This window comes from Macaca thibetana, chromosome 10 (genome assembly GCF_024542745.1).
Source record: "Macaca thibetana thibetana isolate TM-01 chromosome 10, ASM2454274v1, whole genome shotgun sequence".
NCBI classification, from domain to species: domain Eukaryota; kingdom Metazoa; phylum Chordata; class Mammalia; order Primates; family Cercopithecidae; genus Macaca; species Macaca thibetana.
Window position 1 is genome coordinate 88,645,397 of NC_065587.1, and position 17,836 is coordinate 88,663,232.

General features: G+C 45.6%; 2 protein-coding genes across 11 annotated transcripts in view; both read left to right on the top strand.

Moving 5' to 3' along the window:
• The window catches only part of NAA20 (N-alpha-acetyltransferase 20, NatB catalytic subunit), a 710,789-nt gene that overhangs the window by 628,962 nt on the left and 63,991 nt on the right, over positions 1–17,836 (top strand). The gene's annotated exons all lie outside the window — the stretch shown is intronic.
• Positions 1–17,836, top strand: part of RIN2 (Ras and Rab interactor 2) — a 252,085-nt gene that overhangs the window by 203,922 nt on the left and 30,327 nt on the right. For 9 of the 10 annotated variants that reach the window (XM_050805778.1, XM_050805780.1, XM_050805777.1 and 6 more), the window contains 4 exons: positions 836–1,028; positions 4,941–5,052; positions 9,189–9,261; positions 15,008–15,099. In XM_050805778.1, coding sequence (XP_050661735.1) covers positions 836–1,028; positions 4,941–5,052; positions 9,189–9,261; positions 15,008–15,099 — 470 coding nt within the window. The other variant, XM_050805787.1, reaches the window with a different exon arrangement.

Sequence of the window (17,836 nt, forward strand, 5' to 3'; positions counted from 1 at the left end):
ATAAATAATGTCAGTAATAAAAATACTTAGATTTGTGAGAAGAAATAAAATCCAATCATTCAGGTACAAAATAAATCTGTGTGAGTGCATTTGCCTTTAGACTGGGGCATGGCTGTGCTTATGAGAATGCTACTGAGCATTAGGATCTCACGGTTGCCATCTATGCTATTTCACATTTAGGGTTCTGTTCTCAAAGTTTGAAATGTTTTATGTCAGCCAGGCGGGGTGGCTCACGCCTGTAATCCCAGCACTTTGGGAGGCTGAGGTGGACGGATCATCTGAGGTCAGGAGTTCAAGACCAGCCTGGCCAACATGGCGAAACCCCATCTCTATTAAAAATACAAAAATTAGCCAGGCATGGTGGCGGGTGCCTGTCATCCCCACTACTCGGGAGGCTGAGGCAGGAGAATCACTTGAACACAGGAGACGGAGGTTGCAGTGAGCCCAGATCGCGCCACTGCACTCCAGCCTGGGCAACAGAATGAGACTCCATCTCAAAAAAAAAAGAAAAAGAAAAGATATGTTTTATGTCAGAAGACAAAGCCTGAATAAACGGCATTTCGGATGCTTAGAACTTTTGAAAATGGGGTTAGAAATAGAAGGTCAGGTCTGTCCAGTGCAAAGTGTTCTTTTTAATATTAGAGATATAGAGTAAAATAAAACAATGTGTCTGCCCTCAGAAAGCTTTCAGTCTGGAAGAGAAGATGATTAAGGGGGCAATCACAAGATGGGGTATGTGCGGTGGCAAGCCTGGCCTATGAACTTGTAGGGACGGTCTCCTCATTAGGGAAATGGTACTGTAGCCCGCTGACCCTGCCACTTCTCTTTCTCCTAGCATGGTAAGACACAAGGATGGTGGCTATTCCGAGGAAGAGGACGTGAAGACCTGTGCCCGGGACTCAGGCTATGACAGCCTCTCCAACAGGCTCAGCATCTTGGACCGGCTTCTCCACACCCACCCCATATGGCTGCAGCTGGGTCTGAGTGAGGAGGAGGCAGCAGAGGTCCTGCAGGCCCAGCCTCCGGGGGTAAGACTCAGAACCTCGGGAAGCAGGTTGAGGCAGGCAGGACTGCTGCCGGCTTAAAGAAAAACACCTGGAGTTAGTTCCAGAAAGTTCTTCCCAACTTGTAAGGAGCATGTTTCCTGATGTGTAACTGGTTTTCATGCAGAAATATTCTGGAAACCCAGGAACAGAGCCCTTCACAGCGTGTCTTTCTGTCTTTATCTGCTCAGTTACCATGGGAGATACAAGGATTCAGCAGAGTAACTGGGCATCTAGGTAGCGGGTAGGGGCCACTGGCCAGAAGCCTGGGTCTGACCTCTTGAGCCCAGACACTGAGGATGAGCCTGGGTCTGGGATCCTTGGTGGCCTCTGCTGCCTTCCTCTCCTTCTGAGTCTGGGAGCTCTGCCAGGGTCCAGCCATCCAACTTGGGACCCAGCCTTCAAAAGTTCTGTGTCCACAGACTTGCCTGCTCTGTAGTCCTCTTTTCCCTGGGCTTTCCACACAGACCAAAGTCTAATATGGTTTCCTCAGCTACTGTCTATCCAAGACCACTGTCCGTCCTATCCAGACCACTCCACGACTTGCGAAAGGTCCTCAAGAAAGCGACTGGGGCTGGACACAGTGTCTCATGCCTGTAACCCCAGCACTTTGGGAGGCCAAAGCGGACAGATCACTTGAGGCCTGGATTTCAAGACCGGCCTGGGCAACACAGTGGCACCCTATCTCTACTAAAATTACAAAAATTAGCCCGGTGTGGTGGCACATGCCTGTAATCCCAGCTACTCAGGAGGCTGAGGCAGGAGAATCACTTAAACACAGGAAGTGGAGGTTGCCGTGAGCAGAGATTGTGCCACTCCACTCCAGTCTGGGCGACAGAGTGAGAATCGGTCTCAAAAAAAAAAAAAAAGTGATTGGTATCTCTTGTGCTGTCCAATATAGTAGCTTCTTGCCCCATGTGGCTCTTTAAATTTACAAGAATTAAAGCAAACAAAATTAGAAATTCAGCCCCTCAGTTACCATAGCCACATTTTAAGTGCTTTCTGGCCTCGGCCGGCTACCGTATTAGATGGTGCAGAATATGGAACATTTTCACTGTAGTACAAAGTTATAGAGGATAGCACTTGTGTACAGTGTCTACTTCCAAAGGGTAAATACAGTAAGTCACAGATAAAATAAGACTTCACGCACAACACAAGATAGAGACTAAGAACTAGATGGAGAAGCAAGGGGAAAATCCCATTAGTAGCCAGCTGAGGAATGTCATAAGAATTGGGCACCAAATATATTTTTGAATTTCCTAGCAGTGAGAGTCTGTCTGTTCTCACTTTTTAAAAAACATATGAATCTTTCTTTATTGCTCATCAGGCAGAAACAGGCAGAACTAAGACATCTGCTAGAACATGCTCAGGGGAACAAGGCATGGTGCTTTCTCATCTTTGCAAAGAATCCCTTGGCCATAACACAGAGCTGCTGCCTCTAGTTTTGCTCTGTAGGATCAGGATTTCCTCACCTCCTGTGAAGCCTCACTTTCAGCCTGTTGAATTGTCTGCTCTTGCGTTTCTGCAAACAATGCCAAAGACAGAAGTTGCTGCAGAGCTAGGCAACACCCTGCCCAGCTCCCCCTCCCAGGGTAGGGCACGTCCACTCTTGCTGAGACCTGCGTGGGAAACAAGCCAGGCATGTTCTCTCCATCCGCCTGCCTGATCCCTGCACAGGGCCTGCCTGATGAGATTGGGCAGGTTGAGGGCAGGGCCAGGACAGGAGTAACGTGGACCAGGACAGTCAAGAATAATGAAGGGAGAGGCCAGGCATGGTGGCTCAGGCCTGTAATCCCAGCACTTTGGGAGGCCAAGGCAAGCAGATCACTTGAGGTCAGGAGTTCCAGACCAGCCTGGCCAACATGGCGAAACCCTGTCTCTACTAAAAATGCAAAAATTAGCCAGGCATGGTGGCATGCTCCTGTAACCCCAGCTACTCCGGAGGCTGAGGCAGGAGAATCGCTTGAACCAGGAGGTGGGGGTTGCAGTGAGCTGAGATTACACCACTGCACTTCAGCCTGGATGACAGAGCCAGACTCCATCTCAAAATAAAATAAATAAAATAAAATAAAATAAAATAAAATAAAATAAAAAAAGAAGAGACAGAAAAGCAGGTGGCTGAAAGTGTGTGAAGGAGGAGGATTTCAGAGACTGGCCATGGAGGCATGAGTGAAGTGGGCTTTTGGGGTGCCCACACTTAATTATTCTACAATCTAAGATAGGCATCCACAAACTGTTTCTATAAAGGGCAAAGTGAAATATTTTTGGCTTTGCAGGCCATACAGTCTCTGTCACAACTACTCAACTATGCTATTGTCATGCAAAAGCAGCCATAGACAATATGTAAATGATCAGGCTTGGCTGTGTTTCAATACAACTTTACTCAGAAGCAGATGGCAGGATGGATTTCATCTGCAAGCCAGACTTTGCCAACCCCTGATATAATGTAAGCCTGCAGTCCTCAAAAAATAAGGCCTAGAGGTTGCACTCCCCAACCCCAAGGCTCAGGGGGATCTCCACCTGTAAAAGGGAGTGATACTTCCTCTCCTAACAACCAACAGCTGCCTCTCCGCAGTGCTTCGGCCTCTTACCCATCAGGATGCTACTTAGGAAGCATCTGCTTCAGTTTTAGGGTGTCGCAGAGGCACTGACTCCCAGAACCCGCTACTGGATGAATCCTATGGATTCATCCCCATGGTGCCAGGAGAAAAGAGAACTCAAGGTCTTCCAGCCTCACTCTTCACCAGATACTCAAGTCCCATACCCATCTTCCCACCCCCTAAATAAAGTATCTTACAAGCTATTAACTGGAGATAAAGAGAGGAGCAAAGATTAGGTGGGGAAAAAATGAAAGGCTGTAGAAAGGTAGGGGAGAGAAGAGGTAGAGAGTAAGGTGTTTAAATGCAGAGGAAAGAGAAGTAGCTAAAGAAGCGTGACAGACAGAATAAGATCCTTGGAGAAGGGTCATGTTCCACAGAAGGGAGCCAGGACTCAGCTGGGCTGCCACACGCCACACTCCAGGGAGAGTCACTTCATTCGTAGACTAGGTGAATGGTACCTCCTGGAGTTGTGCAGTGCACGGCCTGCACAACAGTACACAGCATAATTACCTCTGCAGTGATGAGGGCCAGAATGGTGTCCTGAGATCAGCACTAGGAATTGGGCTGTTTTAAAGCACGTGTCTAAAGACAATATTAGGATCTTGAGGGAACTGGTAGAATGTGAAGTGACTCAGGAATAAATGGACAGCCTCCATGTCCACTGGGGTGAACTTGAGCATGCATCCACCCATCGCCCAAATGGAACGGCCATTTTTCAGCTCCAGTAGATTGTTGTTTGGTCATACTGTGTCATCTCATTTTCCAGGAGGAGCTAGAAATTCAGATTTCAATTTGAAAATGACAAACAAAGCAACTTCTGCTTTTTCACTGTTGGCAACAAACTTAAAGTTCTTTTGTAAATATCCTTGGAAGCCAAGTTAACCAATGAACTCCCAATTCACCTATGGTTTAGCCATGTTACCTGTGTTTAGAATTTAGGTTTCACCAACCAAGATATATAAGACAGGGACTGGAGAATATAACTCATATAAGACATCATATAAGACAGGGCTGGAGAATGTAACTCCAGCAGTAAAACAGTCACTGAACTGAAAATGCTTATGCAGACTAGGGGAATTCTTAGCCCCACGGAGAAGCTTCTGTCAGAGGAAAACAGGATTCTTTTGAAGCCAGTAATGAACAAAGGTGTCTGCAGCCTGGGCAGGAGAGTGTCCTCCATGGAGCCATGCAGTGTGGATATGAAGGGGCTGTATTCATTGGCTGTGAGGGAAGCCAGATTCTTGGGTTCCAACGTTCTAAATATTTCCTAAAGCTTTATTTCTTTTCCCTCCACTAGATCTTCCTGGTTCATAAATCTACCAAAATGCAGAAGAAAGTCCTCTCCCTCCGCCTGCCCTGTGAATTTGGGGCCCCACTCAAGGAATTTGCCATAAAGGAAAGCACATACAGTAAGTGGTCATTGGATGCTCAGGTCCTGACTGACATGAGGGCCGCGGGGCTCTGCAGGGAGTGGAAGTGGAAGGAGCTCTGGTTTTGAGATGGGCAGATATGGGTCTGAGTCTTGGCATTGAATGACTAGGCAGGTAACCTACTCCAGGAGCCTCAGTTTTCTCATCTGTATAATGGGGTGATGGTAACCTCTGAGTTGTTAATGAGTCAAACAACCTGAATATTAAGTGTGCAGCCTACTGCATGGCATATGGTAGGGAACTAATAGAGGTTGACTTTCTCTCCGACTACCCAGTTAAGTGGAACCAATGACTAAGTTGCAAGGAGACTGTAGTGAGAGAGCCCTTTTACAGGATCTAATCCTAAAGCATGTGTCTGCACTTCTTCGTGAATAAATAATCCCTGAGCAGACCTGTTCCCTCCAGGCAATCAGTGTTCAGTCTTCTATGAAATGCAGCTCATCAGAGGCAGAATCCAACCTTTTGACGAATATTTTGAAGGGAGAGTGGTGTTCAGTAGTGTTGGTTTCCTTTCTGCTGTTCCATGATTGGTCATTGGAAATGTGAAGTGTCGGGAGGCCAAGTTGTAAATAAAAAAGGGAACAGGCAGTTCTGATGTACTGCCAGCCTCCAAGAAAGGATCGGAAGATGGATCTGCACATCAAAGGGGGAGGAGTGGGAGGAGCAGGCCTGGAGGAGAGAGCTCAGAAGCAAGACGGACAGAGCCTGGGATTCCAATCTCTTGCTTCCCGATTTCCCAGCACCTCACCTCCTGCATTTGGAGAAGCTGAAGCTGTAGATGGAGGTCAAGTTCAGGGCTGAGATGAGATTCTACTCAGCCGGGAGGGCACAATCTTGCTGAGCCAAATGACCTTTAACTCAGTCAGTGGAGGGTAAAGCCTGCCAGGCTGACTGTGATCCACCTCCAGCTCAACTGTGAACCTGAATCTCACAAGGCCACAAGGTCATGGATGCCAGGGAAAATCTTCCTCCTGAAAGGCGCACGAGCAGGTGGAACCCAGCCAATAATGTAAATGCATTAGGATGCAACCACAAGGTACATTGCAAACCCACTCTTTGAAAGGTAATGAATTCATATTGAGTTAATAATGTGTTAGGTGAATTGATAATGAATTTATATTAAGTGAATTAATTGAGGAATTCTGAATTGACTTTTGAAAGTCTGTGAGGGGCTGGGCACCGTGGCTCACACCTGTAATCCTACCTAGCACTTTGGGAGGCCAAGGCCAGAGCGTTGTTTGAGCTCAGGAGTTTGAGACCAGCCTGGGCAACGTGGCAAAACTCCATCTCTACAAAAAAAAGAAAAAATAAAATTAGCCAGGCATGGTGGCACACGCCTGTAGTCCCAGCTACTCAGGAGGCTGAGGTGGGATCACTTAAGTGCAGTGAGCCATGATCGTGCCACTGCACTCCAACCTAGGCGACAGAGCCAGACTGTGTCTTAAAAATGAAAAAACAGCCCAACAGAAAATATATATGTAAAAGTCCACGAGGCAAGACGCCACAGATCTAACTGGTTTTGAAATTCCTCCCTAATGTCCAAAGTGGAGCACGGGATGTGTTGGTCGGAAGCCACTTCCTTTCCTCTTCCAGAAGTGTGGGCAATGTGTGTAGAAGCTTCCTGGTTATTCATTGAGGTCCTTGTGGCCAAAGGTTTTTCCCCCATAATTTGACGAGGCCTCTATCACTTCCCTAATTCTCTCCAGGTGACTTCAAGTGGTTAATAGAGCTTGTTTAAATAAAGCATTAGCCTGGTCATAACTAGTTACCACAGGCCTGGGTCCCACTGCAATGGCCCCTTCCCAGCCAGGGCCTGTTTATTTTCTCTGTGAATTGAGGTGAAGGAAGGACTTGCTATAAAAACATTCAGGGAGGCTGAGGTAGGCAGATCACTTGAGGCCAGGGGTTCGAGACCAGCCTGGGCAACATGGTGAAACCCCATCTCTACTAAAAACACAAAAATTAACCAGGTGTGGTGGCGCAAGCCTGTAATCCTATCTGCTCAGAAGGCTGAGGCAGGAGAATCCCTTGAACCCAGGAGGCGGAGGTTACAGTGAGCCGAGATCGTGCCATTGCACTCCAGCCTAGGCAACAGAGCAATACTCTATCTCAAATAAATAAATATTCAGATATTTTGTCATAACTTACGGACAGTGCAGCTTAATAATGAACAATATCTCATATTTGGATACAGTGCTTTCACATAAATTATTTCATTTTTTAAAATTTCAGCTCCCCACACCACCCTTCTGGGAGATAAGGAAAGTACTGTTAGAGTCCATTTTCCAGATGAGAAAACCAAGGCTTGGAGAAGCTAATCTGCTCCAAATCAGTTCTCTCCTACTTAACTCTACAAATGGTGGCACACATGTGTGTTTGTTGTTTCTGTGTGTCTGTGATGGTATATGTGTAGAGGTATGGATAGTTTTTGGGAGTGCTACAGAAATAAACAAAATAATACAAAAAAGTAAATAAGCGGCTGGGCGCAGTGGCTCACGCCTGTAATCCCAGCACTTTGGGAGGCTGAGGTGGGCGGATTGCCGGAGGTCAGCAGTTCAAGACCAGCCTGACATGGAGAAACCCCATCTCTACTAAAAATACAAAATTAGCCAGGCCTGTTGGTACATGCCTGTAATCCCAGCTACTTGGGAGGCTTAGACAGGAGAATCGCTTGAACCTGGGAGGTGGAGGTTGCAGTGAGCCGAGATCGCGCCACTGCACTCCAGCCTGGGCAACAACAGCGAAACTCTGTCTCAAAAAGAAACAAAGCAAATAAGCAAAATAAATGAGGGTATGGAGTGAGAAGAAACGCATCGGATTGAGGAAATCTTCATAAAACTGAGGATATTTCACTGTTAGGAGGAATAACAGTGTGAGTTGCTCAGCTGAGGTTGCGTGACGGCTGGCTGGCAAATTCATGAGTATTTGAAGTCAGACCACTTGCTGCTCCAGTATTTGGAAGATGAGCAAAATACCACACCATCTTGCCACTATGTGTCTTCTTTTTTTTTTTTTTTTTTTGAGACAGATTCTTGCTCTGTCACCCAGGCTAGAGTGCGGTGGCTCGATGTTGGCTCACTGCAGCCTCCTCCCAGGTTCAAGTGATTCTCCTGTCTCAGCCTCCCGAATAGCTGGGATTACAGGCGTGTGCCACCACATCCAGCTAATTTTTGTATTTTTAGTAGAGATGAGTTTTTGCCATGTTGGCCAGGCTGGTCTCGAACTCCTGACCTCAGGTGATCCACCCACCTTGGCCTCACAAAGTGCTGGGATTACAGGCACAAGCCACTGCAGCCAGCCCAGAATATGTCTTCTGTGTTAGAAAATGTGTACACTGGCGCAGGGGTGGAGGGGGGGAACAACACTCCAAGTAAATGGGTTTTAGAATTTTTGTTTTAAAAAAAAAGTGAGAGAGAGAGAGAGAGAGAAAAAAAAAAAAAGAGAGATGTAGTCTCACTGTAATGCCCAGGCTGGTCTCAAACTCCTGGGCTCAAGAGATCCTCCCTCCCCGGCCTCCCAAAGTGCTGGGATTATAGGCATGAGCCACTATGCCCGGCCAGTTTTGGAATCTTTCATGTTGAATTTAACCAAAAGCTGATTTTGGGGAACCTCGTTGTATCCTCCCAGCTCTACATTCCTTCTCCCGTGTGCTTTTATCACAGGTGCCCTGTTATGACAAAAAGGAGTGACCAAGGAAGTGTGTGTCCTAGGAGGGTCAAGGGATCAAGGGGAGTAGGTGTCTTGGTGTTCCCCAAGCCCTGTCCTGTGCTGATACAATCCAGACAGACTGGCCCCTTGTCCCCTGCCCTTTGTGTTCTGAAGCTAAAAAAAAAAAAAAAAAAAAAGACAGTTGTGCAACTTGAGTCTGTCCTGGTCTGTTTGCCAAGCACTGGAGCATGTGCTCGGAATGAGTCAAGCGATGAACTTCCAGATCATCGACTGTTTACCGGTGGCCACTGGCTGACATGCCTCCTCCGCACAGCTGGTTCTGATAAGCCACACGGTAGTTTGTTTGAGAGTACTCAGATGGTCCCACACACGTGGTGTTAGGGGGCTCTTCCTGTCCCAGAACGTGCTCAGGGAGAATCAGCTGCTTTCTGAAATCTCTTTTCCAGCCTTTTCCCTGGAAGGCTCAGGAATCAGTTTTGCAGATTTATTCCGGCTCATTGCTTTCTACTGCATCAGCAGGTAAGGCCTTTTCCTCTCATATGGTTTCAACGCCCTGTTTGGTGTGTGGGATATAATTAGCCTGAGGTTTCTTAAAGGATCTAGGAGGCTGGCCACCTATTTGATGTTGGTAGAGTAAGACTGGTTACTTAAGTGAAATGTTCACCAAGTGAACAGGTTCACCAAGTTCACACCATGCCAGGCTTCAGGTCAAAACAACTACCCCAACCCCTCCAAACATAAATTCTCCTTCATATGATTATTTCTTCAAGCTGCTCCCAAGGCTCCTTTCAGCCAGACCCATCAAGCAGGAAACATGCACACATGCACACACGTGCACGCACACACACACATACACACAGAAAGGGACTGAGCATGCAAAGCTGTGACATTGAAAGGTTCATGATAATGCCTCTGAAAACTCTGCAAGGGATGGAGTTCATTCTACAAATGTGGGTTCCTTAAACCGGCCCGTCAGTCTTGTCCTTCAGGCCAACTGGGTACTCACGTCCTTTTCATAACCAAAGCAGCTATTTTGTTCTACACAACATTAACTCCAAAATCAGATTCTTTTTTCCTTTTTTTTTTTTTTTTTTTTTTTCCTTTAAGACGAAGTCTCACTCTGTCACCCAGGAGGCTGGAGTACGGTGGCACAATCTCAGCTCACTACAACCTCTGCCTCCCAGGATCAAGCAATTCTCCCGACTCAGCCTCCTGAGTAGCTGAGATTACAGGCGCCTGCCACTATGCCTGACTAATTTTTTGTATTTTTAGTAGAGACGGGGTTTCACCATGTTGGCCAGGCTGGTCTTGAACTCCTAAACTCAGGTGATTCACCCGCTTTGGCCTCCCAAAGTGCTGGGATTATAGGTGTGAGCCACCGCACCCGGCCCAAAATCAGAATATTAACCAGAGTAAACAGAGTGTGAAAGGCTTTCTTTTTTTTTTTCCATTTTTTTTTTCTTTTTAGCAATAACAGTTTTTTCACATCAAGTGTTTTTTCAGTAATTAAGATCAAAATTCTTGTTATTTGCAGGGATTGGCATTGCCTCCTCTTATGGGGCTGGACTCAATTTGACCTTTTCTGTCTGTCCATGGCCGCTGATATGGCAGAGACAGGAAAATGTGTTACTAGGATGTTTTCAGACATGACTTCTCACAGCAATCACACATATAGGCTGGGGAGTTTATTTGAGTTTGGCTCAGTTTATTTTAATTTAAGGATTAGGTTGTTTCTCAAAGTCTAAGTGCCTGTTGACTAGACTCTGCCAGAGGGCAGGAGGCACTACGCTCTTTTTTTTTTTTTTTTTTTTGAGCTGGAGTTTTGCTTTTGTTGCCCAGGCTGGGGTGCAATGGTGTGATCTTGGTTCACTGCAACCTCCACCTCCTGGGTTCAAGCGATTCTCCTGCTTCAGTCTCCTGAGTAGCTGGGATTACAGGCATGCACCACCATGCCCAGCTAATTTTTGTATTTTTAGTAGAGACAGGGATTCACCATGTTGGCCAGGCTGGTCTCGAACTCCCGACAGGCAATCTGCCCGCCTCGGCCTCCCAAAGTGCTTACAGGCATGAGCCACCGTGCCCAGCCGGGAGCCACTAAGCTCTTTACCCCTGAAGTCTCCAGGTCAGCTGAAGCCACATAATAAATGGCCTCAGGAAGGGGAGGCACTTCCAGAGGAGGAATTCAGTGCTGCTTACGAGCAGGAGGAAAGTGAGGGCTTCACTGAGAATGGGACCAGTACCTGGGAGCACCTCACAAGAGGATGCAACCTGCCTGCCATGATTTGGGCAGGATCACTTGAGCCTGTGTAAGGAAATGTGCTGCCCAAAGAGAGGAGGCTGGTGCAGAAGCACAGCCCCCGACACACACACACACTCTCTCTCTCTCATCCCCAGGGAAGCACACCTGGTCTGGCCTAAAGTCAGCCAGTTTGGAGGAGTAAGTATCAATGCTAACATGTTGGCCAGAGGTGAAGTCAGCTGATATTTACTTTTCACAGTTTGCTTTTTGGTAATTGTGGAGTTGTTGGGAAAAATCATTACACCTACAAAGCAATATTTGGCAATAGCATAGAAAAGATACCATCAGTGTTCATGGTGGTAGACTGGAGGGCCAGCTGTCCAGGACTGTTTAAAGATCCAAGGAGATAAAGTATATGGAAACCTTATAAACTATAAAGCTTGATACCAATATATAAGGTACTTAGAGGAAAACTCCAACATTGATGTTTTGCAGCTAGGAAGGCCAAGATGAATTTCTCGGTTTGTTCCAAAATGCAAAGATATTGGATGTTTTTGTTTCTCTTTCTATGCTACTCATCTATGTTCTTGGCAATTGGTAGTTGATTTACCCAGTCTTACAAGAATATTTGTGACATTTTTTAGTTGGTTGTTATTATATAAATATATTCAAGTAAAGAAAATGATTGGATTATTGGTTCTGGTGTTTCACATAGCACGAATATGCAAATATGCATTGCACAGGAGAATTCGTGAATCAATAAACATAGGATTTGCCGTGGTGGGAAGGCTCACTGAAAAGTGTTGTTGAGAATACAGATAGTGACTGCACATCTTCGCCCCCAATGCCTGGCAGCACTCTGTTGATTTGGTGTTATCAGTGTAGTAACGAGAGTACTAGAGTCATTTGGAGTCTTGTTAAAATGCAGAATCCGGTTCAGTGGGTCTGGGGTGGTACCTGAGATTTTGCATTTCCAGCAAACTCCCAGGGGATGAGGCTGATGCTGCTTGTCCTCAGACCAGAATAGAGGAATAGAGGAAATCATAATTTTAGGGGTCTTCTATATCTGTGCTAAGCACCATACATACATATTTCTAATCCTCATGGCAACCCTGTAAATTAGGATGATGAAAACACTGAGGCAGAAAAAGTGAAGCACGTGCCCACAATCATTCAATCAGTGACAGTTGTGGGAGTTGAACTCAGGCCTGCCTTAATGCCAAAGCCCGTATTTTCCCACCATACTATTCAGCTGCACAGACCTTAGGGCCCAACACATCTGGGTTTCGACCCTCACTTCGCCTCCATTAGCTCTGCGAGGGTGTGCTAGGGACCTCACCTGTCTGCGTCATCATCTGCTCCTGATCCACAGAATGAGGAAATCACGGCTTCCTCCCAGGGCTGTTGCAGGCCCCACACGAGTTACAGTGCCTGCTGTAATTTAATAGTAGTTGCCTGATGATCTTTGTCCCCTCCCCTTTAGAAATCTATGTATAGAGCAAAGTTAAACAAAATAAATCTAGACTGTACATGTTTTAAGTCTTGGGTGAAGCATTTATATCGAAGATGATGGCTTTTGTTTGTCTGTTATGCAAGCTTTAGAATTGAGGCCCCTTTCTTTAATAGGATATAAGGGAAAGGCATCCCTGTGTGAGTGTGTGTGTCCGCACACGCACGTGCTTGTGTGTGTCCATGTGTTTGTGAAGATGCTGGGATGCACCCTGGTTGGCACAGTGGGAGAGGATGCATATACAACATCTAATTTTCTAGTAGATCAAAGCCTGAAAGCATCCATTAACCAAGGACAGGTGTGGCTTCCTGTCATATATCATTAAGAAAAATCCAAACCAGTCACATGATATTTAAGCTCCAGGTACTGCATTGAGCAAGGTAAAAGCTTAATATAAACATAGGTTGGTTTTGTTGTATGCAGTTTTTCCCCCAAATTGTCTGAGGAAAGTAGATTTTAATTAAGTTGGTCCGGCCATACAAACATATATTTACAGGCTAGTTTGGTGTTACAAGGTTCTGGTTCCCATTAATCTTCATTTGAGATTATCATCAGGGTTGCCGCCCTGCCAGGTCAGCCAGCAGCTATTACAGACACAGCCATCCCCTGCAGTGCTGCCTGCTTCATCTCAAGCAGACACAAGTGGCCAAGCAAAGGGGGTGCTCACAACATTTGAGGACAAATGAAAGGTCTCGTGGAAGGAAGAGGTGATCTGGGCCTGACCCCCAAGAAAGAGCAGCCTCCTGGCTTTACCTTAGCAGAATAGTACCGTGTCAAAACATTCTTTTTTTTTTTTTTTTTTTCTTTTCATTGACTCACTAATTTGTCATTCATTGTTAACAGCTTCCATGGCTCCAAAATTCTCCAGTCATCCAGATTTAATCTGGTTTATCCAAGAATGTTGCCTAATTTTACTGTAAACAATAGGTTGTTTGGTATCATTATTCTTGCCAGTGGAAATTCTCAGCATGTCTCATGATGACAAAATCCAGGCAGAACTCCAAGTTTTGTTCCTTAGTAGCACCTTCCAGCCACAGTGGCCTCCTTGATGTTCTTCATCCATGCCAGACCCTCCCCACCCCAGGGCCTTTGCACCTGCTGCTCATGCTGCCTGAAAGTTCCTTCCCCTCATGATTTAACCCCTGGCCACCATTAGATCTTCAGTCAAATGCTGCCTGCTCATGAAGCCTTGTCTGGTCACCTTCACACTCAAACACCTTTGTTCTCCTTTCCTGCTTCACTTTTATCCATGCATCTCCTTCTCGTAGATTCTGTAAATTGTGTATTTGTTTATTATCTATCGGTATCCCCTGACGTGGAGCTCCATGCAGGTAGGAATTTCCGTCTGTTTTGTTTCCAGCCCCTGATGCAATGTCTGGCACATCGCAGATGATCATAAACATCTGTGGAATAAATGAATGAATAATTATTTCTTTGTAAGACTACTGTCACCACTGGAAAAAAAAAAAACAAACCCTCCCTTTTGATTAAGTCACCATAGTTATTGAATATTCATTCATTCATTCATTCATTCATTCAAAAGCACTTTCTGCCGTCTGTGTCAGGACAGCGTCGTGCTTTGCCCTGTGGGGAATTCATCAGTGCTTAGAGCATGGTCCTAACCTTTGTGTATGAACATGAGCAAATGTTTAAGTCTGCCTTTGCCCTTTCCAAGCAAGCAAGTCATGGCCCCATGGCTGTGGCAGGCCCCTGATGCTGGCTGGGTTCTCTCCTGTTGGATCTGTTGCTCTCTCTGCCATGTGTGTTTATTCATCTGCACATGGCACCACGCTGCTTGGGTGCTTAGACTTGCTTTCCCGTTCAAAGTCCGGTCTAGGGTCCAGCAGCATCAGCCTCCTCTAAGAGCTTGGCAGAAATGCCAAATCTCCAGTTCCTCCCAGACCTCTGGAATCAGAGGATGCAGTATAAGAAGACCCTGGGTATTTTTCTGTACATTGGAGAAGCTCTGCCTCCAAACACAGGAGAAAGTTTTGTCTCCAGCACACCAAGGCCAATGTGTGGGCTCTAATGGGAAGGTTTCATAAGTAAAGGCAACAGATACTCATTGAGAGCCTGCAGTGTGCAAGGCAATGGGCTAATTCATCTCAGTTTAGGATTCCACATTCCTGCCCAGGCAGTTTCGGGCCAACATTCACATGGGCATGCAGCGAATTGGTACATAGTGTTTTATATGCGTGCCAGATCTGCCAACAGAGTCAGCAATTCTGATGTAAACTCTACATACCTTTTAGCTACTCAGCAGGGCAATTGGGTCCCTACTTTGATACTGAAACTATGCTGGCTTTTCTCTCAGCCTGTCCTGAGTGTGATAATGAGACAGGAATTGTAAGTGTTAAGTTTTACCACCAGGAAAGATAACGTCTGGTTGATATGGTATGGTGTCCACTTAGGACATTTTAAACAGTTTCAGCTAAAACATCTCTATGATGAAAATAAACACCAGATAGAAACCAGACATGTAATTACAAACATTCTCTCTTTTTCTGAACAATCAGGGATGTTCTGCCGTTTACCTTGAAGTTGCCTTATGCCATTTCAACAGCCAAGTCGGAGGCTCAGCTTGAAGAACTGGCCCAGATGGGACTAAGTAAGTGTGTGCCCCCTGCCTAGGTCTATCTAAAAATGAATCCACAGAGCAGAGTCAATAGTGGGCTCAGTGAGGCTACATTGCTCCGTCAGTCTCTCCAACTTCTCCATCAATGAGTTTGGGCTACCCAAAATGTTGACGTCCTCATGTAAACATCTGTAACGTGTTGATGTCTTCCTTTTCTGAGGAATCTTGCTGGGGAGAGGCAGCACTTGACAGAAAGGGAAATCCAGTGTAGTACATCTCGCGTGCATGATTTTTTTTTTTTTTGAGGGGCACATGGGCATTGATGGCACTTATGTGCTTTGAGGAATTTGACAGCACAGACATCTAGAGTAACATCTGTCCCACTTCCTCTCTCGTCATTCAGTTCTCGTCCTGCTGCTCCGGGCCATGTCCTAACCTGTCGTGGATCCCTCCTCTGGCAGCTGGGTACTTGCTTCCCCGTCCTGCCCCTTTACCGATGTCCCCTAAGTCCCCACAATTCTACCGGACAATAGTTGACAATGGATCAAGACATACAACTCACTCACTTTAACTTCTTTTCTCCATTGCCCTGGGGGAATCTATGTGGGTTTAGCTTTTGCAAAAAATGTTCCTCCTAGATCAAAAGAGGAAATTCTCTTAAGATTTTAAGACTTCACTCACTATGATACTTGACCTAGCAAATAAAAGATGTATGTATTCCTCCTCCAGCGTATTTTTCTCTTAAAGAACTTGTTTTGAAGCGAGTATCATTTCCAGGGAAGCTTCAGAGAGGAGCCTAGGCATGGCTTTGAATTCCCTTCTGCTGAAACTGCTTTTTTTTTTTTTTTTTTTTTTTTTTTTTTTTTTTTTTTTTTTTTGAGAGGGAGTCTTGCTCTGTCACCCAGGCTGGAGTACAGTGTCGAGATCTCAGCTTACGGCAGACTCTGCTTCCCAGGTCCAAGTGATCCTCTCACCTTAGCCTCCCGAGTAGCTGGGGTTATAGGCGCTCGCCACCACGCCCAGCTAATTTTTGTATTTTTGGTAGAGACGGCGTTTCACCATGTTGGCCAGGAAGGTCTCGAAATCCTGACTTTTGGTGATCCACCCAAAGTGCTGGGATTACAGGCATGCACCACCGTGCTCAGCCATGAAACTTAGACTGTATCTGTAGAAGGATTGCCTTCTGTGTTTCAGGCCTGTCAGATGGCAAGACTGGGTAATGGGATTTGGAAAGAGAACCCTGGTAAAAGTCTCAGGCCATAGAAATGTCCCTATTTTAAAGTCAGCACCTTCTTTTGCAGCTAAGTTCTGCATACCTTTGGAGAGGGATTAATATACTTGCTGAAGTTAAGTCAATATTGTCAACTAGATTCCAGGCCTCTTGAAGATGTGCACCGAGTCTCAGTTCTCTCTCCTGACCTCTGTCCACATAGCTCCAGTTTGATGGTCCTGTGTGCATAGTACTGAAGGACCGGAGTATCAAGGACAACGCTTGTGTTATGCCAAAGAGAGGGGAAAAGAGTTTGCTTCAGTGGCTACTAACCAGAAGCGACTAAGGGCTAATTCACATATATTCGACTTGTGATTCTCAGTGTGCATATTATCCATTTTGTGTAGAGATAGCATATTTTAAAATTCTGTGCCTCAGTAAAAATACTGTTCATCAAACTAATATTTCTCGAGGGTCTGCTTTCTGGCAGACACTGTGCCCCAGACCAAGGACTCAAAGATTAATAAGATCCCCTCTTACTTCCTGGGACCCTACCCACTGCCAATGAGATTTGTAGTATATATGGAGATACATACACACATGAACTAAGTGTACAAAGCCTTACAAAAGTTTTACAGCTGTGACAGTATAAGTCTAAGGAGGACTCAAAGGAGATGGAAGTAGTTTCTCCAAGACCTGCTGTCCTGGCTAATAGAAACATAAGGTTAATCTGTGTGTAATCTGAAATTTTCCAGTAGCCACACAGGTTAAGTTGATTTTAATAATTTATTTTGTTGTATTTAATATATCCAAAACATAATTTTTACATGTAGCCAATATAAAAAAATTTTAAGGTATGAAATGTTTTACATTCTTTTTGTCATACCAGGTATTCAAAACCCAATGTGTATTTTATTTTATTTTATTTATTTATTTTTTTGAGACGGAGTCTCGCTCTGCCGCCCAGGCTGGAGTGCAGTGGTGCGATCTCGGCTCACTGCAAGCTCCGCCTCCCGGGTTCACGCCATTCTCCTGCCTCAGCCTCCCAAGTAGCTGGGACTACAGGCGCCCACCACCACGCCTGGCTAATTTTTTTGTATTTTTAGTAGAGATGGGGTTTCACCGTGTTAGCCAGGATGGTCTCGATCTCCTGACCTTGTGATCCGCCTGCCTCGGCCTCCCAAAGTGCTGGGATTACAGGCGTAAGCCACCGCGCCCGGCACAATGTGTATTTTATACTTACAGCACACCTCAACTCAGGCCCTGAATGTTTGTCAGAAATACATGGCTTGTATTTAGATATCATTAAATTCACAGTTTAAAAAGTAGATTCTCATAACCAAGTTCCAAAGATACTTAAACGTTTTCCAGTGACTGAACTGAGTATCAGTTCTAAAATTTGAATTGAATGACACTGAATGAGATTTGATACTGACTTCCTCAGTTGCACTAGCCGACTGCAAGTACTCAATAGTCACCTGTGGCTGTTGGCTTTCTTGGACAGTGCAGGAGTAGGGAGAGAGAAGGAGGGATGCAGGACAGATTACATAAGGCATGTGA